At 39.1% G+C, this 23244-nt stretch overlaps 1 protein-coding gene across 1 annotated transcript; it reads left to right on the forward strand.

The window, feature by feature from the left end:
- LOC134666443 (uncharacterized) lies at window positions 1–20598 on the forward strand. The gene is made up of 8 exons (XM_063523606.1): window positions 1–323; window positions 588–4094; window positions 5257–5414; window positions 7456–7593; window positions 8197–8443; window positions 12853–13136; window positions 14594–14776; window positions 16109–20598. Exons 2-8 carry the CDS (start codon window positions 752–754, stop codon window positions 16193–16195), a joined length of 4440 nt encoding a protein of 1479 aa, XP_063379676.1. The 5' UTR covers window positions 1–323; window positions 588–751; the 3' UTR covers window positions 16196–20598.
- The last annotated feature ends 2646 nt before the right edge of the window (window positions 20599–23244 follow it).

Consider the following 23244-nt stretch of genomic DNA (forward strand, 5'->3'; position numbering starts at 1 on the left):
CTTGTTGTGCGGTTGTTCGACGTTCGTTCACAAGTAAAATGGCGGCGATTAATGTGAAAGGCGAAACGTTGTCTTATTTCTAGTTGTAAATAAAGTAATTGGTAATCTGAAACGTTGTTATTGTTATACAAAAGGAGGATGAATAGATACAAAGTGGAATTTGCAAAGTGAACAGTTGTAAGCATTGAAAAATCCAAGTGATTCTACACAATAGACCAAAACCCGTCGCAACGAGCACTCGAGGCCATATTTATGATGTTATCTGTTGTGTGAGCGTCCTCCGAAAGCACATTGATAAATGTTTGCAGAAAACTAAGGCGATGGTATGTTTCCTTAACACATATTCACACTCATTCATGCCCATTTGTAAAACCTCTTCTCTATTGTTCGAACATATTGACGCTTCCGCGGCGTAGCGGCGGATTATTTTTATTTCACAACTTGATGCTAATGATTTTGGTTTTTCGATTTACCATGATTGTCTAAAAAGAAATAAGATTTAGCAATTTATTCCAACAGAAGTCGTTTAGATGGTTTCATATTTTGTAATATTGTTTGATTGCACGAATGTTTTTTTTTCTTTCCAGGGGTTTTGTTTATGTGAAGATTGAATTGACATCATGACATCGAGTGCTACAAATTAGTGTTTGTAAGAATACATTGACTTGTGCTACAAACTATGGATGAAAGTGTGGACTTCTACTGACATATTACATACATTGACACTTAACATAACATCACGGAGGTGGTAATGGATCCAGTAGGACCATGGTCAGCATATGCTTCGTACAATCGCTTAGCAGGGGTTCAGGCTGGTGCTGCGAGTGGGGACTTTCATCACCACCTCACAAGTGGTGGTTCAGGCCTAAGTGGCCAGTCAGTACCCTCTACGACCAGCCAATTGTTATTACAAGCAGCGCACACAACAGCCTCTTTGGCAGGGCAACTAGGTTCTTCGACTGCCTCACCCTTCAACCCTGGAGGATTTCTCTCCCCCCCGGCTGTAGGGTATGATGCAGTGTTCTCACCACTATTTCATCATGCCAACCCAAAACCCGCACACTATAGTTCTTCACTTCAAGCTCAACACCGGCAAGTGATTGCTCAAGCTCAGGCAGCAGTTGCATCAAAGCAGTCTTCAGTTGAATCTGAACTTTCCTCATTGAGAGAAAACTATTCTCATCAGACACTAGCAGCACAAGGGACAGCTTCCTTCTTTGATCAATCATCTACACCAGGTGGAGCTGGTGGACTAAGTTGGCAAGGGAACAACCAACTTCCAAGCCCGTTTGGAATATTACCCCATGAGAGTGTAGTGCCCTCATCACCAAGTCCAGCCACAACAAAGGCGTCTGCCACTTATGATAATTTTAATGCACATTTTGCTGCAGCCCAAACCCTCAATAACCACCTTAACTCTCAGATTTCCAGTGCTGGTAAACAAAGCAATAGGTCAGGTTCCCCGGCGACTGCATCTAAGCAACCGGCTTCGTCAACATCTTCATCAACATTTTTTCAATCACCTTCAACATTTGGAAGTCAGACTGATAGCGCATATAGTGCGAGCAGTGCAAAGAGTGGACAACTTTCGTCACAGCAGGACTACGCTGGAAGTAAGTCTTATTCAGGTTCTGCAAGTTCTACCCATTCACAACAATCATGTATTGTGTCAACTCCAACAGTGACCTCCTCCTCATCCTCTCCTAATAAGGATTTCCGTTCCTCCTCCAGCTCCACTCCCAGAACCTCTTCCGTATACAACTCACAATCACCTAAGAATTCTAGTAGTGAAAAATCCCCAAGACAGTCATCCAATAGTACCAGCAGTTTTGTGTCTCCCACTACTAAAGCGCCACAAGTACAGACTAAAGCACAAAGTAAAATATACCCTGAGTTAAGTAGCGAACAAAGGAAAAGTTGTGAATCTAGTGATAAGCTTCAGCCCCAATCTTCTCCAATAAGTTACTCTATAATGGATGCTCCAGGTAGACTCAATTATAGTAGTAGTAGTGGTACTACTACCTCAAAATCAAATAGAATTGGTAGTTCTCAATATTCCTCGACTCAAAATTCAAGCTTTAGGCATTATCAAAGCGGAAATAATGTTGAATCCGATTATCATGTCCGAGCTAAGAGTAGTTCTAGTACAGACACGGGATATTCCAGTAGTAGTTCGCAAAATGGGCCAGATTGTAGTGGAGCTGCACCCAGAAGACCTAGTCCTCTGCAAGCGCCTGCTCAAACTTCTCCGTTAGGTCATGGATCTAGTCCGGCATATCCCATGTATCATAGTCCTATGAACTCCACTAACTCGCCCCAACAGCATGGGGATCATTACAGTAAGGTCAATAGTGTGGCGCCTCGTTCCCCCATGGATGCGTCGGTTTCTAGGCCTTCATCTCAAAATAGTCAGGTAGCTTATCCTTCAGTTATAACTAGGGCATTAGGTATTGAGCAAAGTAAAACGTATTCAGAAAATCGCTATGAACGGACTTCCAATCAAAGTTCAACGCCAGGACAAACCTGTTGGGATGGCGACCGTCAGGCATCCAGAAAATATTCTAGTAGTAGTAACAGTAATAATTATAGCAATAATGGATTATCTGAAAGTAATAATACTCATAATGAAGAAACTGTATCTCAATCTACGTCACATAGGACGTTAAATTTAGCAGAAAAACAACACACTTATTTTGATGGCACTAATGTAGCATTACAAGATTTATCTAGCTGTCGTGGCGACCCCATGAGCATAGTGAAAAATTTACAAAGTTTACAGCAAAGTTGTCAGTTACAAGAGATCAAATCCAGTAAGAGTCAAACGCCAATTAGTGCTCCAACAAAAGTGACACCTCGTAGAAAAAGTACTGAAAAACCGGTCTCGCATAATATGAACGATATCTCAACCGCGGTAATGGCAGATTATCTTGCTAATAGGATTCCGCCCCCCGCTCACAGCTCTACCAGTAGTCAACAACAGAATGGTACCTACTTTGACTTTGAAAGATGGAATCTACCACCACCTCCACCCAAAATGTTTCCCGGCACCTCCGCATTCGGTGCCCAAGCAAGTCTTCACGCCACAAATTTTAACCAACACCAAGCACTTGCCATGCAGCACGGGCATGCACTTACCTATTTCCCTCCTTTCCACTTAGGTCCTCATCCTGACTTCCAGTCATCTGTGGAGTTAACGCCGTTGTCATCATTTAGTGAGACTCCACCTTCGGCTTCCTCGTCATCTTTTTCAACACCCGAAACTCGTGAAGAGGAACAGCCTAAGGTGGTAGTGCCTAATATAGAAGAAGAACTTGGTTTCCTTGCAGAACAACGGGGAAATGCGTCTTCGGTAGCACCCTCTTCTCAGCAGCAGAATCTTAACAGCACTTCACAAGACGCTACTTCAAAAATAATGGAAAAAAAATTCAATGTGCCAGTCACGGGCCCAGGATCTGGTTTCATGGCTTCTTATTTGAAATTTTTACAAGGAGAGCGTGACACCTCTCCACCGCCGGCCGGCAGAGGCGCCAGAAAGTCTACTTGGTCGCGAACTACCACTAATAATGCGAATAATAAAATTTATCCTCATAATGACCACGTCAAATGTGATGGAAATCCCGCTCAGAGTTCGAACGGCGCAATGGGTGCGAACGTAATAAATTCGGCAATGTCCCTAAGTAACCCCGCAATGTCTGCGCCGAGTATGAGCTCGGCGGGCCTGATGGGCGCAAACCAGTTACAAGGCGCGTCATCGAATCTCCTCGGCTCACAAGCGAAAGGGATCGAATTAGACGATCCTCGGTATTATATCAATAAGGACAGAAAGCGTAAATATGACGGTAGCGAAGAGAGCAGCTACGACGCGGAGGAGGAGGCGAGAAGGTTGAACAAGCCAGTGCTGAACGTGCCCAGCACGCCCCTGAACGACAAGGGCAAGAAAGGGCGCGGAGCGATGAACAAGCCGCCGCCGTCGGCGGTGGTGGCGCCTCAGCCGGCCGCGCCTAAGAAGCCACGAGCCCCGGCCCCGCCGCCCGTGGCCGCGCTGCAGGCCGCGCCGCACCAGCAATACTATTACCAACACCAGCCCGACGAAGGTGCGTTCAATTTATTAGATTTCCACTTGAGAAGTAGAGCGCGATGGTGAAGAGCTAGCCCTGAAGCTTGTATGACAGGAGCAAGCTAACTGCCGATATGGCGGGATGTCGTGAAAACTTGTTACATTTTAACTGTGATACGTACGATAAATTTTTATTAGATGAAATCTATGAGTATTAAAATTGTAAATATTTTCTATAAAGTGATTGCGTGTATCTTAGTAGAGGTCGATATTTTTAGGGTTAGTCTGTAACAAGATTTCACTCGAATTGTTATTAATGACACATTATTAGTGCCATTTTATTGTAAATTGTAGAATTTGTGACTCTTGTCATACTCGCTACTGAAGGGGTGCTACCATTAATAATTCCAAAATCGTCGTATTATATTTTTTTATGGAATTAATACCAGTGGGTGTCTGTTGTATATATTATAATAATAAACAATGTATTGTATTTTAAAGTATTTGACTTTAGTTGGTACTTACAAATAGTGTATGCATATTCTTTGCTGTTAGCCGAAAGTGATTTTATGATAAGAATGAAATGAATTGCATAATAGATGACAGCTATAAATAAGTGCAGATAATGTATTAGAAGGCCATGTCCTGACCTAAGTTTTTGTATTTCTATTTAATTGTTATTTGTTTATGCACAATTCTCAATTATTATGTAAATACTTTTGTATAATAGAAGAAAACATAAAATAAACATGAGTATAATACTATGATGTGTAAATAATTTTAGTGTCTAATTATTCCTGGTAGCACCCCTCTCTTCGCCGGATAGGGATAACATGTACATTACTATTGTAAAGTAGGTTAACTTTAGCCATCAATACGTTTATAAAAAATACTTTGCTAAGCTATGATTGTGAACTAGCCTCGCGATGTACATGTTACCACTAAGATGACACTGTTCATCTATGGCAATCCATCTCCTGACCCTCCTTCCTTTAGTACTTTTATACCTACAACAATGCAACTCTAATTGGATACGTGCATTTGAATTTTTGCCGCATATTCCATTGTTGCGTGTCAAATTAAATTAAATTTCGAAGTTCGTTTAATGCACCATAAAAAGGTAATGATATTTATGGAAATATTATTTAATGCTTTCACAAAGTATTTGATTTCGACTAATATGAAGCTTAATATTTTAGTGGCACACAGCACAAATGTGGGCTATGGGAGTTACGGGGCAACGGACACTGAGAGCAACGCCAACAGGAAATTGCATCATATTAAATCCCATCAGCAGCTCAGCACCGGACAGATTGACAACTCTAGGCCAGGCCAGATTGAGGAAATGCCTTATCAGGTACGATTGTTACACTTACTGTGCTTTTAACCCTTAAGTTCATAGCGGCAACATAGGTACTTGCCATCATACTTGAAATAATCGGCGAAGAGCATATCGGGCCATGCTCAGTGTAGGGTTTCGTAGTTACTATTCTGTCAAAATAAGCCAAACTGGGGCTATTAGTAAGTATCATGTATATTACAAGTATAAAGGCCCGTGCACATCGGCTTCTGTGCGTGCGCTAAAATGTTGAAGCCGCACACGTCACGCAAGCAGTGCGCCGTCTTATAAGTGTTATTCCCACTGTTACCACCAAGTTCTTACCAGTGGTAACTACTGGGAATTTTTTCCCACCTTTTACCACTGGTAACTGCTAGGAAAAAAACCCACTAGTTACCACCAAGCTTAGTAGCTAGTTGTTAGTTGTTGTTACTGGGAAAAAAAATCTCACTAGTTACCAGTGGTAAAAGGTGGGAAAAAAAATCCCAGTAGTTACCACGGGTAAGAACTTTGTGGTAACTAGTGGGAATAACCCTCTCATAAGGATCTGTATACTACAGCGCCGCACGTACACGTCACGCACACGCAGCCGGTGCGCATAGGCCTTTAGGAAGTACCTTTGCAGCGCATTGTACGTTTTTTTACTAAGATAAGAAGATTTTTTTCAATAACTAATAAACTACAGGACCGATCATTTTCATTGAAAGTATTTATTAAGCTTTTGTTTCACGATTTTATTCATATTTTTTCTACCTAGGGTTCGCTAGTTAGGGGACGACGACACAATTTTTGCTTTCTGTGTGATTATTTCCGAAAATATTAACTATATCAAAAAATGGTTTGTGGAGACTCTTATTCGTTTAAAAAAAACTCATCCAACGATACCCCACACTATTGGGACAAAGCAAAAAAAATATTTTTAGTTAGATTTTTTTTCCCTTCTGTCGCAATGCATGATTTATATATCCATGCCAAATTGCAGCTTTCTAGTAGGTACTAACAATCACGGAGCAAAGCCTCGGACAGACAGACAGACTGACATGGCGAAACTATAAGATCGCTTCTATGTAACTACAAAACCCTAAAACGCATCTTTACATTAAGAAATACGGTCCGAAATAGAATGACTAGTAGTAGGTATGTACCTAAATAATTTTACAAGTGTCTACCATAGTTTACCATCCGGTAGAAAACATGAAAACAAAATAATTCACATGTACAACCTTCTCCCCATTTTTGGGTTATTCCCAGTAGTTACCACAAAGTTGTCACCAGTGGTGACTGGGAATTTTTCCCAAGTATTACCACTGGGGAATATTGGAATTTTTTCCCAGTACCTAGTTACCACCAATATTTTGCTAGAGTGAGAAGAAAGTTCAGAGATGTTTGAAACTTTTGAAAAATAAATCCCAGTTGCTACCATTGGGGACAGGTGGGAGAAAAATCCCAGATGTTACCACTGGTGACATCTTGGCGGTAACTAGTGGGAATAACCCCCATTTTTGTATCCCGATTTTCAGTTTGTCATGTTTTTATTTAAACCTACTAGAATTATAACAAATCTACTTATGCACAATTTATTCTTTATTTTTACACTAAAGTGATACTATACTAGATAAGGTTTTCAAATTATACGTCGTCGACGAATACACTTTTTTACGTCGAACTGTATGTACTTACAGTCGCCATCAGATATATCGGAGCGGCCAAGGTATTCACAATATCTGAACATTCCCTGACAATAGAGGCGTGTTCAGATATTTGTGAGCGCCTTAGCTAATCCGATATATCTGATGGCGACTGTACTTAGTATTTTTCTCAAACAAAATATTTTGAACTAATAGTTTCCTCGTAGGTGATGTGGATTGTGAAAAGTATTAGTAGGTACCTATGTGTCACATGATAGCTAAATTATTCCCACCTTTTAATACTTGAATCCAATTGAATTTTGATTGATTTATATTTGAATTGAATTGTTATGTTCAGGATTCAATGTACGCCAACGCCGTAAATATGTTATTCTGCTTCCCTGTGACAAAATCTATTGTTTTGTTTCTAGTCTGGAGAGTTTGTGGCAATAAAGAGCGAGTTGAACGAAATGTGGCCGTCTATCTGGAGAGTAGACGGCAAGACGTTGTTACAAAAATACGAGCCATTTGAGGAGAATGGTAAAGTTTTATATCGGAATATTTCCACAGTAAGTATATTTTAAATACCTACTAAATTTGTGCAAGTAGGTATATTCATATCTCTAGTATCTCTACCAAATTGTGTATTTTGCTTATAGTCTTTAGTTTCCAAGTGGGCCCTTACTGCTAACTTTGTCTATTGTAAGTAACACCGCTCGTGCTACTTACCTGCATAAAAAAGCTTCGGTCACTTTAACCGGTTATTGAATTACAACTCCTATGGAAATTGCAGTAATATTAAAAATGAACAAATGGAATTTCTTGTGTGGTCCCTCTACGGTTACTCAGTTCCTGCAAGTCACACGCTACAGAATCTGTCAAAAATATCAAGATGCGTAACAAAGGCGCGTTATCTGAGAGCTCACTTACACTGGTTTTTTGAGTGTTGGACTAGCCCGTGCTCGGGATCCAATTAGAATTACACGCCAACGACCGACCCTTTTGCGGTTTTACTTACAATAGACAAAGGATTAGCCGTTCGGGGCCAGCCACAAAACGAACGACTGACTATACCGTACACCTTAATTAAGAGTAATTCAGTCTATACACAGTCTACATACAGTATATACGTTTGAATTGGCATGTAAAAACCTTTATACCTCATTTTACAGTATGCAGCGTGGAACCCCGAAAATAAAAAGTTATACACTCAAGTGTCCGTTAAAGTTAGGTCCCAATCACATTTGGAAACAATAGTAGAGTTAGTAAGAAGCGAACTTCAATTCGACGACTGCAATTTCATCGAAAAAAGGATGCTGGAAACTCAAATGTACCAGGAAAACTTTGAAGTCTATATTCAAACCTTAATATCACACGCTCTAGATCCAAATTTTTTGACGGAAATCTTTCAAGAACAAGGTAAGAGTTTCATAGTTTTTTTTTTCTTACTGTCTACAGTGTCATAAGACAATTGTTTAGCAATCATCTTTAGAATACGTATAGTACCAACTTAGACTGTATTAAGCCTCGTCTCCATATCGCGCTGCAAACCATCGAACATTGGCTCGCGTGGCAGCCGCGCGCAATGGATACAAATGGGCAATGGAGACGGGGCTTAGGTTCTATAGTTACGTTCCGAGATTGTGGAGCCATTTAGGGTTCAAGCTGAATTGGTCATTCCATAGCGTAGGTAAGTAATGAACGGCCAATTTAGAAGCAGTAGTTAACTCTATCTATTTATGTAGGACAAAGGCTCAACTTCTATTTTGTTGTTTTCAAATGTATATTAATATTTGTGCTCAGTAGTTACCACCAAGTTTTTACCACTGGTAACTACTGGGAACACCAACTCGGCTTGGTGGTAACTACTGGGAATTTTTATTCCCAGTAGTTACCACTGGTAAAAGGTGGGAATTTTTTATCCCAGTAGTTACCACCAAAATATTGTTAGAATTCAATACTAATAAAAAGAGCGTGCTGTAATAAATAATTATGTGTCAGGTAGTGATTCAGTAAACTGTTTTAAAAGTGATCAACAATATTAAGTAACCAAGTTTTACCGGTATAAGTGTAAACACGAAAATAGAAGAGTCTCATTCTAGTTAAGTAGAAATTAACTTATTATCCGGATTGAATTTATCTTATTAACTGTAAATTGAATTCCATATTTATACGTGGGGCATACTAAAAGTTTCTGGGCCCTGTATGAGACCACTTATTTTTTTCTAAGTGGATTCCAGGAAATTTCAGTATGCCCTAAGCACTAACGAACAAACAAATCAGTCAAAAACCGACAGAACTGATTTCGTTTTATTATTTACAGCTACTTCATTTCGTTCTATTACTTAAAGTACGCAGAGCTTTCTATTACTGATGCCCCTCTGGTAGAGTGTTATTACCATCCCGCTAGCGTGGGTGTTTAAGCAATCGAGCCAACCAGCGTAACCAGACCGAGCGATGTACTACCCGAGCCACAGGGCGGACACGCCATACATCGAAAATCATTTGCGTTTATATGTGTGCACGGCACGTCTGTACACGCGTCATTGTGCGAGTAAGTGGCTTAGGGCTGACTCGTGCGGCGCGCGGCGGGGAAGGCGAAGCCGAGGTTTGCCGAGGCCGGCCGAAGGACACGACGAGCGGCCCGCTGCGTTGCATAATTCGACCGAAATACGTAAAAAACAAAATATAGGTTTATGTTTAACAAAATATAGGTTTATGTTTTATTTCGCTCCAATTGTTGAATTGGCTTTGTCAGTTTATAGTCCTGCACGTACTTGGACTTTCAACACGCCATTATTAAATGTACCTTATTGTTGATACCTATTGATTATTTTATATAACATACTTACATAATTATTTCTTAAATTCTTAAAATTAAATTAAAAATCAAACGCGAATGTCCCGCGACCAACAAGTTCTTTTTTGTGAAAAGAGTGTTAAACTAAAAATAAAATATTTACGAGGAATATCTGTGTAGAAGGTCTAGTTACCTTAGGTACTTTAAATATTAAATGTTGGCTTAACATTCACAAATTCAACGAACGGGTTTTAATTCTTATGATATTATTATTTTTACGCAAAAGTATAGCCTTATTTACTGATACATATTTCGTCTCTTTGGAAAACTATATTATTATTCATTTCTACAATAAGTAGGTATCCGTACTACCCGTACATCGCACAATTCACCGGCATTTAGAACGTTGCGTCATCGCGTCGCGGCGTCGCTAGCCGAACTGAACGTACGTCAGGAGTCCGTCAGAACTCAGTCGCGGGGCGAGGTAATCCGAGTCGGGGCGGGGCGGTGCGTGTCCGTTCTGTATGATAATACTATTACTTATTCTGTGCCCGAGCGTAATTGGAATGCGAGCCTATGCTGGTTAGTCCGAGCAGTCGGCCCATCCGAAGCGCGCCCTAAGCGGTTTTAATAATAACCATGCCCTTTACTTATTTGGCTTGACTACAAATTATGAATACCTAAATATTCAAGCTCTGCGTCGTGTTATAATAGAACGAAATGAAGTAGCTAATAATAAAACGAAATTAGTTCTGTCGGTTTTTGACTGATTTGTTTGTTCGTTTGTATAAATAGGTAATTCAATTTACAGTTAATAGGATTAATTTAATTCGGATGATAAGTTAATTTCTACTTAACTAGAATCTCTTTCTTCTTCAATACTATCTTCTTCTTTATTCTTTATTGTATTGCAGTCATGTTCATAATTACATTAGGTGTTACAATTTGTGGATAGTAGGTACATGACACCCTGTAAGGGCATTCAATATATCTTAAGTCTAGGTATTAAATATTGAGTACATGCATGCATCTTATACTAATAGCAATAAAATCTATATTCATAATTTTAATATTTGATCTCTTTTATGTAATAACGTCATACTCCTAATGTAATGTCAGTAATGTGTTATAGATTTAAATCGAATGTAGTTACTTATAATATATTCACTCATTTATTCGAATAATGCATGTTGCTAGCTATTAAGTAATGTAATTCCAATTAGCACGTAAGGTTGAACTGTAACTGTTAATTGTATGCAACAAATAAACAATAAACAATATTTTATATTTTATCGACGTTTATGCATTTTTCAATGTCAAGTTCATTTATAAAGCTAGTAAAATAAAATAACAAGATTATGATGATTATTAATATTAAATGTCCAGGTTAAGTTATAAATAGATTCAAGTAAGAAACAATATGGTCACTATTCATTAATTTAACTATTAAGTAACTTTTAGAGAATGCATGAATGTCGATAGATGTTTACAATAATATTTCAATAAAAACTTAAATAATTTAATTTGGGTAAATACATAGTATAGCAATATTATTCCAGTGTTCTTCTTCTTTAATAGAACTCTTCTATTTTAATTTTTACACTTATATCAGTAAAACTGTTTTAATATTTTTCATCACTTTTAAACCAGTTTACTGAATTACTAACTGACACATAATTATTTATTACAGAACGCTACATTTATACTATACTGTTTATACTGTTTTGTTAGTATTTAATTCTAACAATATTTTGGTGGTAACTAGTGAGAATTTTTTTTTCCCAGTAGTTACCACTGGTAAGAACTTGGTGGTAACTAGTGGGAATAACCCGTATTTACTAAAATTGAAATACTATTTCGATATCATCTTTCTTTACATATATATATACACCGTGAAATTTTAGTGGTTGTTTTCCCGCGGCAGGGCGATTTGCTATCGGTAGTACTTTCGAATTATGATAGACAAACGTATAAATAAACTGTTTTCCAAAAAAAAAATTACAAAAAAATAATCTAAACTCGAACAAGCGAAAAACAATAGTAACACACTAAAACTGCAAGTCGACGACAGTTCCCGATATTGTAAACAGATAAACAAATAAACAAGCACATGTTACTTTTTTAAACTGTGTAACAGGCTAGAGTGCTTTACTGTTTGACAACTGAAAATAAAATTTACTTAGAATCTTAGAATGTTCCTTCACGATTAACAGTTGAAATTAAACCTTTTTATTAGTTTGATGATTGCCATTATGTTGTGTCAACTTTGGTAAATCGAATAATTACATCCTCTTCGCTTATTAAACTAATGTGATAACAGATCCTGTCAATGTCATCACTGCTATTTCTAGTAAAATGGATCGACATTACGAATATTCTAATTTAGAGTACGTCGCGATGGTGCAGCTGTACGCTAGGGCTAACTACGACTCGCACGCCGCCCGGCGACTTTACGCGGAACCGGACCATTTACAGTCGCTGCGTCTTCGGGGGATTTAAAACCCCCAAGTTCCACACGGACGAACAATTGTCGCCGCAACACAGCGGCTGCTTAACCACGGGCAGTTTCAAACGCCAGCACATGCACAGGGCAGAGGTGATTGTGTATTGAACGTGGCGGATTGCAGTTCGAACAATTATTGAGGTATCGGGAAGTTTAAGTGTTTCTTTAAGTTTTTGAGCATTAAAAGCTTGATCTTAACTTGTTATGTTTACTTTTAAGGATCTGCAAACTAACTGCACGTAAAATGTGTAAAGGTAAAATAAATGGAACTACTTTTTAGGTTATTTTGTTTCATTCACTCAAAAGAATTAGGTAGGTACTACTGCAGTGCTACTACTGGTGTTAGGTCACTTTCGAGTTTCGTTCGACACATTTATAAATCTGGCATTTCTTAACATTATTTAAAAAAAAGATTACACATCGACTGTATATCGATAGCAGAATCATTTCGTTGCGGGAAAACAACCACTAAAATTTCACGGTGTATAGGTTAAAGTAGTATATCGGTCTCGCTTACACTTTCAGACGAGTACTTCCTGTCGAACGTGAAGACGGTGGACGAGGTGACGGAGACGATGCGGTCGCGCGTGTCGAGCGGCGGCGGGGGCGGGGGTGGGTCGGGCGGCGGGGGAGGCAGGGCGCTGGACTCGGCGGTGGGCACGTGGCCCGGGCTGAGCGTGGCGGCGGGCGCGGGCGCGTGCCGCGCGTGCGCCCGGCCCGCGGTGGCGCGGCTGCTGCTGTACGGGCAGCCCTACAACCCCGCCACGCTCGAGCCCGTGCAGCCCGACGCGCGCCTCGCCTACGAGAAGGTATGTGGGGGTGGGACAGGCGGGGGGGGGGAGGCAGGGCGGTGGGCACGTGGCCCGGGCTGAGCGTGGCGGCGGGCGCGGGCGCGTGCCGCGCGTGCGCCCGGCCCGCGGTGGCGCGGCTGCTGCTGTACGGGCAGCCCTACAACCCCGCCACGCTCGAGCCCGTGCAGCCCGACGCGCGCCTCGCCTACGAGAAGGTATGTGCGAGTCTACCGCTCACTTTATGTTTTTCCCGTCCTAACTTGAGGAACTAGTTGCCCCTGTCGCTCAAATGATCCCAGTCTGTAGCGTCACTCGCCAAATGCTTACATTCCGTAAGTTTGTGCTGTCTCACTTAAATTTTCCTCTCATCTACTCGGGTTATTCCCACTAGTTAAGATCTTACCAGTGGTAACTACTGGGAATTTTTTTCCCACCTTTTACCACTGGTAACTACTGGGAAGAAAATCCCACAAGTTACCACCAACTCGGCTCTGAAAAAGAAATTCCCACCTTTTACCAGTGTTTTGGTGGTAACTACTGGGAATTTTTATGCCCAGTAGTTACCATCAAAATATTGTTAGAATTCAATACTAATAAAAACAATATAAATATAAATAGTATTAAATAGTATAGTATAAATGTAGCGTGCTAATAATATGTAATTCAATTTACAGTTAATAACATACATTTAATCTGGATAATAAGTTAATTTCTACTTAACTAGAATGAGACTCTTTTATTTTAATGTTTACACTTATACCGGTAAAACTGTTTTAATATTTTTGATCACTTTTAAAGCAGTTTTCTGAATCACTAACTGACACATAATTATTTATTACAGCACGCTATATTTATACTGTTTTTATTAGTATTGAATTCTAACAATATTTTGGTGGTAACTACTGGGAATAAAAATTCCCACCTTTTACCAGTGGTAACTACTGGGAATAAAAATTCCCACTAGTTACCACAAAGCCGAGTTGGGGGTAACTAGTGGGATTTTTTTCCCAGTAGTTACCAGTGGTAAAAGGTGGGAAAAAAAATCCCAGTAGTTACCATTGGTAAGAACTTGGTGGTAACTAGTGGGAATAACCCATCTACTCGATCGTTAGCTAGAAGAGATTCGAACTAGAGGTATATTTCTGTAAATTACCACTCAAACCTTCGTCGTAAATTTAAGAGTTAGACTCTTGTCGGTGTAGCTCTCTCCATTTGACTCTATCCAGGGCCGCCTCCTTGATTTCCTTATACGACATTACAGCTACCTTTTCTTTTATTTGTGTTATGTAGCTTATCCTCGGCCTTCCCCTTCCTCTCTTGCCTGCAATCTTTCCTTCTATTATGTTATTTATAAAAGCGTCATGTCGTGTCGTATAAGATGACCAATAATTTTCCCTCTCCTACTCTCTATTGTCCTCAACAGTTGCCTTTTCTCTCCTACTCTTTTTAACACTCACTCGAACCTTATATTGTAGGAATTCCTGGTGTGCGCGACGTGCTGCGGGCGCGTGCAGCTGTACTCGCGGATATCGCACCAGAAGTACCTCATGTACGCGGAGTGCAGCAAGCGCGTGGCCGAGAAGCGCATGCAGAACCCCAGCAAGGACACCACCCTCATACTCAACGAGCTGCTGGCCGACGAGGTCTGGCTGTCGCAGGTATTCACCCGTCTCCTAATATCTAGCTGTACATTCGATAGACACAGTACACCTTTTAGTAGAAAATGACACAAAAAATGTAATGACTACCTAAATGGCTGGCCAAGTTGGTAGTGACCCTGCCTTTGTAGCCGACGGTCCCGGGTTTCAACCCCGGTAAGAGCATTATTATGATGAGCACGGATATTTGTTTCCGAGTCATGGGTGTTTTCTTCATATTAAGTACCCACAACACAAGCCTGAGATGAGCCATTAAGATTATTGTGGGGCTTAATCATTAATCAGTTCTTATAATCGTGTCCCATAATATTTTATTATTTAATTAGCGTACGAACGAAACCGGATTTTAAGCCGACACCGAAGATCCATGGAATATGTAATGTAAGATGTGTTAAGTCTAAGACAAATTCGAGCCTCGAATTTGACAGGCGATGCAGGTGTCGCCGTACGGTAACATACAAAATGCGGTAACTTAACGTTTGACAATTCAGTGACCTAAAAAAACATGCTCAGTACAGCGCCATCTGTTTATGTCAAACTAGAGTGTACGACTATTTGTTAAACTTGGCCTCGTTACAATGAGTAATTGTTAGCTAGGGTGCCCCTTAATGCGCCTAACATTAATTGTCATAATATGAATTCGCATAACAGATTTGGCATAAAATAATTGTTCATAACATTGAACAGGCATAATAATAAAAAAGCATAACACTTATTGCGCATAATAATGACTACGCATAATTTAAATATGCATAACATTATTAACTATAACTTTAACTGTCATAAAATGAATTAGCATAATTTTATAAAGCGAGCGTATTAAATGGATCAGGGCAAAACCAACTTACCCAACTCGGTTAGGTTAGGTTCAGATGGCCTTAGCCTTCGATGTTTCGATAGGTTTTATTATAACAGTCTGATAATAGATATATTCACATCCTGATTAACTCCTCAGATCTATTAAATAAATATAATAATATATACAATCAAAATTACATTTGTCAGTACCTCTAACTGGTAGATAGAACCTATACCTATAAAACGGTAGGATGGAAAAAACCATCCAAACGAAATTTTAATTTTTCTTCCTTTTATATTTATACCATTTAATAATTATGCAAAATAACGTTATGCTTATTACATTTATCCTAAGTCATCGTTATGACAATATACGTTATGCGCATTAACATTATGCGTACTCAGTTATGCGAAATAATGTTATGCGATTTAAAAGTTATGCGTAATCTATGTTATGCCAATTTGAATTAGGAGTTTTACGTTATGCGAATTAATATAGACCCTGTTAGCTATAATGATATGTTCATGTTGCAGCTGTTCCGAGACGTGCGGCACTCTTGGGCCGAGGCGGAGTCGTGGGAGCGCAAGCTACGCCACGCGCTGGCGCGCCACATGGTGTAGCCGCACGTGCCACTGCCGCCTCACACGGTGTAGCCGCACGTGCCACTGCCGCCTCACACGGTGTAGCCGCACGTGCCACTGCCGCCTCACACGGTGTAGCCGCACGTGCCACTGCCGCCTCACACGGTGTAGCCGCACGTGCCACTGCCGCCTCACACGGTGTAGCCGCACGTGCCACTGCCGCCTCACACGGTGTAGCCGCACGTGCCACTGCCGCCTCACACGGTGTAGCCGCACGTGCCACTGCCGCCTCACATCTGGCCACCGTCACCGCTCTATTGATGGTGACACCGATACTCTTAGATCACCATAACTCGCAGGCACCTCATTATGAAGCGTTTACAAAAAGCACGCCGTCACCACACGTGGGTGCAATTTTACTTGTAAAATGCTACGATTCGAGCAGCACAACTGAATTGTATTTCACACCATTTTATACTAATGTAGCCTAGGTACACCTCTAAATCCTAATGTTTGTAAATATTATTAATTTACATAAGTACTTGTCATAATTGGGGCGCAGCTGAAATAAGCGGTCGCACCCCCATACTAAATTAGTAAGGGAGCGCTTATGTGTGGTGACCTCGATTGTCTCATGTTCTCCGTCTAGACTCTAGTAGTTGAGGTGGTCACATGGATTCACAGATATCGGTGTGGACGCGGTGTGCCGTTCCGTAATATCGACTGACCCCGAGCTCACGGGTCGGACTGATTGACTTTCTGTAGTTTATGATTAACTCATTCGTGATTATGTTCGCCCAGAGCCGATGGATGTTTCTTTATTCCCGAAGTATTTACATGTTTTATTAGGGACACTTGGCCGAAATAAGCGTAAGGTTCTAAATCGAGCGCGTGCGGTTATATTTTAAAGGAAACAATCGTGCTAGAGATTGTTTTCAAATTATTCCGCATAAAATGCCCGATGAAAATCCTAATGTTTACGTCTGCGAAGTTTATTCTGATGCAATAAAGTATTTACGTATGTACCTTACAACAAATGCAATCTTTGGAAATAATAAAAATACTAGTTTTCTCATATTTTATTGACGATTATTGCGAACACATATTAGATAAGTTAGATATTGAATCCTGACTTTGCTTTCATTTTAAAGTATCTTTATCGTAAGTGCGAAAGGATCAGTAGCTTTAGTGCGCTGTAAGGCCTCACGCACAGGCAGTGTAGCCAAACTGACTTTCTCTAATCGTAAACGCTAATCAAATTAAATAATAAATATCATAATTTCCACTTTTCGTTTGGCGTTAACAATTAACGATTGTCGTTGGATACATATCCTGCTATCAACATGGTCATATTGTCTCCGAAAGAAAAATCTAATATTCAAATGTATATATGTAGTAAAATAGCTGCTTAGTATTGTAATAATTATTTTACACTGGATATGTTTAAAAATGAAGCGACTATATACGGTACTCGATTTAGCATTTAATTTACTGTGAGGGGCAGAATACAGTGTTTTATACGGGTCTCTATTGTTTCCCAAATAGTTTTAAGTCATAATGTATTGTTTGTCCGAATTTTCGTTAGTCATAATTGGTTTTTCTCAGAAACGCGTAACTTTTCAGGATTGCCATAAAACAAACCTAACCTAACCTAACCTATCTATAGAATAACCTTAGGAAAATCCTGAAAAGTTAACGGTTTCAGTTTTATGACTAACGATAATATGACAAACAATACATTATGACTTAAAACTTTATGGGAAACAAAGGGACCCCGTTTTATACATCACATAGGTTTAGGTTAATGTCGGGATTTCTCTTGTATGTATTATTGGCTGTTACTTCATTTTTACCAGTTGTTTTGAATGCTTCGGTGCCATTTTTACGGAATACATAATATATGTAATTTTGTAATGCAATGGAGATCTGTATTTGTGTTTTTGTTCGACACGTTAAGGCCTAAAGTGGAAGTAGTGTTAACGATTGGTTGACTGTTATAGTGCAGTTAGCAATGCATTCTCGTTGCATTGACGTTGCAATGCCAGACAAAGCAAATACACACACTGGACAAGGGAAGCGGCATCTGTTTATATTTAAGTTTATTTATTTATGTCTAGACATACTAGAAAAACGCAATATTTTGAAAACATAATAATTATTCAAGCCAAGTAATACCTACATTATATTTCGGCTAAATACGGTGCGATGTACATAAAATACCAGTGGAAAGTGAATTTCGCCGGAGGAAAAATAGTTAAGTAATTTGTATAATTATGTCAAAATGTCAATGTGAAATAGGTTTATATTTGATTTGTATAAATTAGTATAGAAATGTAACTCCTGAATCTGTCCACTGTGTCTATTTGTGCAAACGGGTTGGGAAACCTTAGCTAAGCAAGGCCTTTAATTATATACGTACATATGTATACAGATACATTTTAATGCATGTACATAAAGTTAACTGCTGGTACAACCTTAGAAAATGTTTAGTTTTGTAAGGATAACTGTAGCCTCGTATTTTGTATGACGATACACTTTGTACACGAATCAATTATACGGGACATAGGTGTATTCCTATTTGTCCCCGCATCATGTGTGGCAGCGGTCACGTGGGGCGGGGACAAATGGGAACTTATTACATTGGCTTACCGGGCATTAATGACTGATTTTACGCGTCTACTAATTTGTGTCATATACACATTTTTAAGTAATATGCTGCTTTCTATAATCTTTTTAATTCTTAATTATTGAATATATAATAATTATTTACAGTGTGGAAAGATAAGTCGGGCCCTGGAGGAAAATTACCTTAAATCCTTAAGCTGGCTCATTTTACTTAAAGGAGACATTCCTTTGTTTTTAAAAAGAAACAAAACTGCATTCAAAGATTTTCTAAAACTCGCTTGCCTCGCCCGGGACTCGAACCGACTAAAAATTCCAAAAAATAAACACTCGCAATTTTATTCCACTAACTAGTCGATACAGTTAATGTTAATGATAACATTTCTTCAAGAAACATTAGGTCTTACACTCGTCTGTCGTATAAAATATCCATAAAATCTAATAGTACTTAAGATTTTTTTAGACAAGCCAAATTGAAGAAAAAAAGGAAAATCTTTAAATGCAGTTTTGTTTTTTTTTAATAAATGACTGTCTCTTTTAAGTAAAATGAGCCAGCTTAAGGATTTAAGGTAGTTTCCCTCCAAGGCCCGACTTATTTTTCCACACTGTATAATATGTTTTATGTGTTTAATATGTTTTTTATGATACTGGCATTCAAGTGGATTTTGTATATGATTGAAAAAATATAATGAATCTTAAGATGGAGTAACGATTTGATTTATGATAATAATAATAATTAAACACACAAATGGATGTTAAGCCTTAAATCGCTTATTACTTCTGTATAATTTATGAGGTGCTTGAAGCATGAGGTATGAGTATAAGTTGTGCAAAATGTTGGTTGCAGAAATTTTATTTGGTTGGTACCTACCTACTGGGATAATTCGAAAGTTTGGACTTTAGAAAGTAGTAATTGTAAGATCAATTGGTCGTGTGCGACATTGCAATTGGCAGTATCTACGTAACGACATAGTCATAGTCATTGATTGTATAAGCGCCCCTTGCACCATCCCACTAACCCGGAGTTTACAGGTTAAACCGGCAACCAGTGTCAAAAGTACTGGTAACTATGGTAACTCCAGGTTTAACCGGTTAACTGGGATGGTGCAGTGGCGCTTAATGAATCAATGAAATTTTGCTAACGGCCCAACGCGGTAAAATTGATTCCTATATGGTTTGTAATACATTCCGCACATAACTTTCGGTCCGTTCATTGGAATCATTTTTTTTGAGAAATGTCGAAATATATTTTAAGGTCTTTAAATTCATACTACATATGGGAACAAACCTTATCTATTGTATAACTGATTTTTTTCAGCCGGCTTTTTACTTTATGTCATGTCATAATGATAATTACTTGAGTGACTTTAACATAATTTTCAGAAAAAAAGTGTTAGTGTTACTAACGCTAGGCCACTTAAAATTACCATCCAAAGCTAAAAAACACTTAATTTGAGATATTTCTGGGCCGATTTATGTTGTTTTAATTAGGTTTGTGTAATATTGTAAGTAATCATTTAGTTTTGTTTCTACTTTTAAACTTAAACGAGTGATATTACTAATTGGTTATACATACTATTACAGAAATTTCGCTTCATAGAAAATCAATTTGTATGTACCATATGTATTGACCATTTTTGGTAAATAACTGCACTATTTATGTTTAAAATTATCATTCTAATCCGTACAATAAATGTTAAACGCTGCCCTTATACGTGAACAAAATATGACGATATTATATTTTTACTTTACGAATAAGTACACTATAAATGATATTTTGTATAATTGCATTAGGTTGTATAGGATAATATAACAGATATTAGATAAAGGTAGGTAGTAAATAGCGGATAGATTTGTATAAATAACATTTCTGTCAATATATAAAGTTGGAGAGGACTTTATTTATTTGCTTTGAGTGGACACGGTCACGGGTCTACATTTGATTGAACATCATTCTTATATAAGACATCCTCAATAAATGGCAATTTAAAGAATGTATTTTTTATTACATACTAAGGGCGTCCGCTAGATGGCGCGGGCGCACGCACGCGGGTGCTATGGTTGGTCAAAATCCGACGCGTGCGTCCGCGGTCCGCGCTGGGGGGCGATTTTTTAATTTCGACCGCTCGATTTCGTGTATTTCGTTCAAAAATATCTCCATCACCCGGCATTTAAATAATAGAATTGAAAACGAGTGGTCAATACCACTCGATTCGCAATTTCAAAAATTAGCATTTCGCTGTTTTCCACCGATTTTCGAGTGACGAAATCGAACGCTCGAAATTATAAAATCGGCCCCTCTCTGTTCGTACTATTTTTCGTTACCCCGCTCACCCGCTCCGTGCACCCACGCCAGCTAGCGGACACCCTAAGATACAACGTATGTCGTATCGTATATGATACGTCAAAGATTCGTAGTACGTAATACCTACGCCAATCTGTAAACTTATCTCTGACGTCGCGTGTCTAATTCCCGGGAATATGATGTAATGCCAACGAAACAAGATAAATACAATGGACAATTTTGACTATTACTGGCCGCGTAGCCAAGATGCATATCGCTTACGCTCCGTAGCGATCGAAACGCAACTGTCACTGTCACACTAATACGGAAGAGTGATAGAGAGACATAATGCTTTTCGTTGTCGAAGCGATAGCGATTGTAACCTTGGCTAGGCCGGCTGAATTACATTGTGATAGCCAGCGGTTATTATCGTAAAAATACGAGGGTTGTTCCGAAAGTTGTTAGCCGGTATGTTCCCAAATGGAAATGAATCATACGAATACCTTTTTCCATCTGCGCCCGGCGGGAATAAATGGGAACACACCTGTTAGCTGGTCCGGGTCTACTCATACGATGTGAATATTATTTTTTACCATTGTGAGGGAGCTTTCAGTACTTATTGAGGTGGCGTAAAATCATTTACTTCTACGTGTGAGGCCTAACGAACAGTGATGATCAGTAAAGTACGTGAGACAGTATGCGTGCTATCAGTTTAAAATATAAACATAGGCATCGATTAATTATTTCTTGAAATAAAAATGTTATGAATCCCTGAAAGTGTGTTTACATTATTTAGTTTCGTTGGCTTTACCTGTCTGTGGATTAACTGACGTGCATCTATCATTTCTGTCAGTAGGTACTTTCTGAGGTAGTTTAGAGGTCGAGAAGGTCCGAGGCTGAAATGTTGCCTTTCACCGGAGTTAAACATTCTACTTTTCATTTCGAATACGAGGAAAGTAACATGCATGTGTTTGGGAATATTTTTCAAATATAGGAGATTGATGCCAATTTCATTCCGATAGGGCCTAATTCCCCTCTGGGCCAATTAGGTATTTTGGGGCCATATCAGGCGTATCAGGCTCCGCGATTTCGTCGCTTTGCTACAGGTAGCTAAAAGTACATCCGTTCGACCCCAATTTTGGGGTTTGCCATAAGCCGCGCGTGGCGTTGTCGCCACCTGACGGCCATATCTGTGCTGATCATGATAGACGCGTTTTGTTAGAGTTTTCTGTACATAGTACTATTATTTATTCTGTGGCCATATAAGGATTTAGAAAAGAAAAATAAGAAGTGGATTTTAATTCTTTTTAGTTACTGTGGGGTGTGTCGGCCCTGGGGGCGGTGATGTTGATTGGTCTGCCGGAGACTAATAATAAGATACTTCTAGTGAAGGCTACGAAAATCATTCTGTCGAAATGTAAATATTTAAAAAATATAAAAACTTTTTACAAAAAAAAGAAAACCGACTTCAAAAAGGATGAAATAAAATATTATCCTTTTTAAGTCTACGCGTTACCAACTGATATGTTTGAAGTCGGTGCCAAGCCAACTTTTGAAGCATACCATGATTTTGGTGCGATTCGATAAGGATGTACGTTGGATTGCCTTACACGACGACAATGAACGTACTTTCTGTAGGTACAGTCGACGTTCAAAATATGTTTACACTTTTCGTCTTATTACATACAAAGGAGTAAGGTGGAAAAGTGTCAACATATCTTTGACGTCGACTATACCTAAGAACACACTATCAAACCTTCTTGGCACAGTCCGTACCATGTTTGTCGGCACGCACGCGTGGGATTGGGACTTAAGTTATTTCCCGTCCCTGATTCAGAGGACTACACGTTTCAAAATATAAAACAATTCAAGGAATTGTTGCCAAATTTCACCTAAAGCGGTTCAGTTGTTTAGCCATGAAAAAGCGACAAAGAGGGAGACAGAATTACTTACACATTTATAATAGTTATTAATACAGTTCTAATGGGATTTATAGTCATAAAGCTGATTATTTTTGACGGGTATTGTTACTACTTGGCTTGGCACCGACTTCAAACATATCAGTTGGTAACGCATAGACTTAAAAAGGATAATATTTTATTTCATCCTTTTTGAAGTCGGTTTTCTTTTTTTTGTAAAAAGTTTTTATTTTTCCATTTTTTGTTTTAACGCATTATGTAAT

Source organism: Cydia fagiglandana, chromosome 8 (assembly GCF_963556715.1).
Source record: "Cydia fagiglandana chromosome 8, ilCydFagi1.1, whole genome shotgun sequence".
Taxonomy (NCBI): domain Eukaryota; kingdom Metazoa; phylum Arthropoda; class Insecta; order Lepidoptera; family Tortricidae; genus Cydia; species Cydia fagiglandana.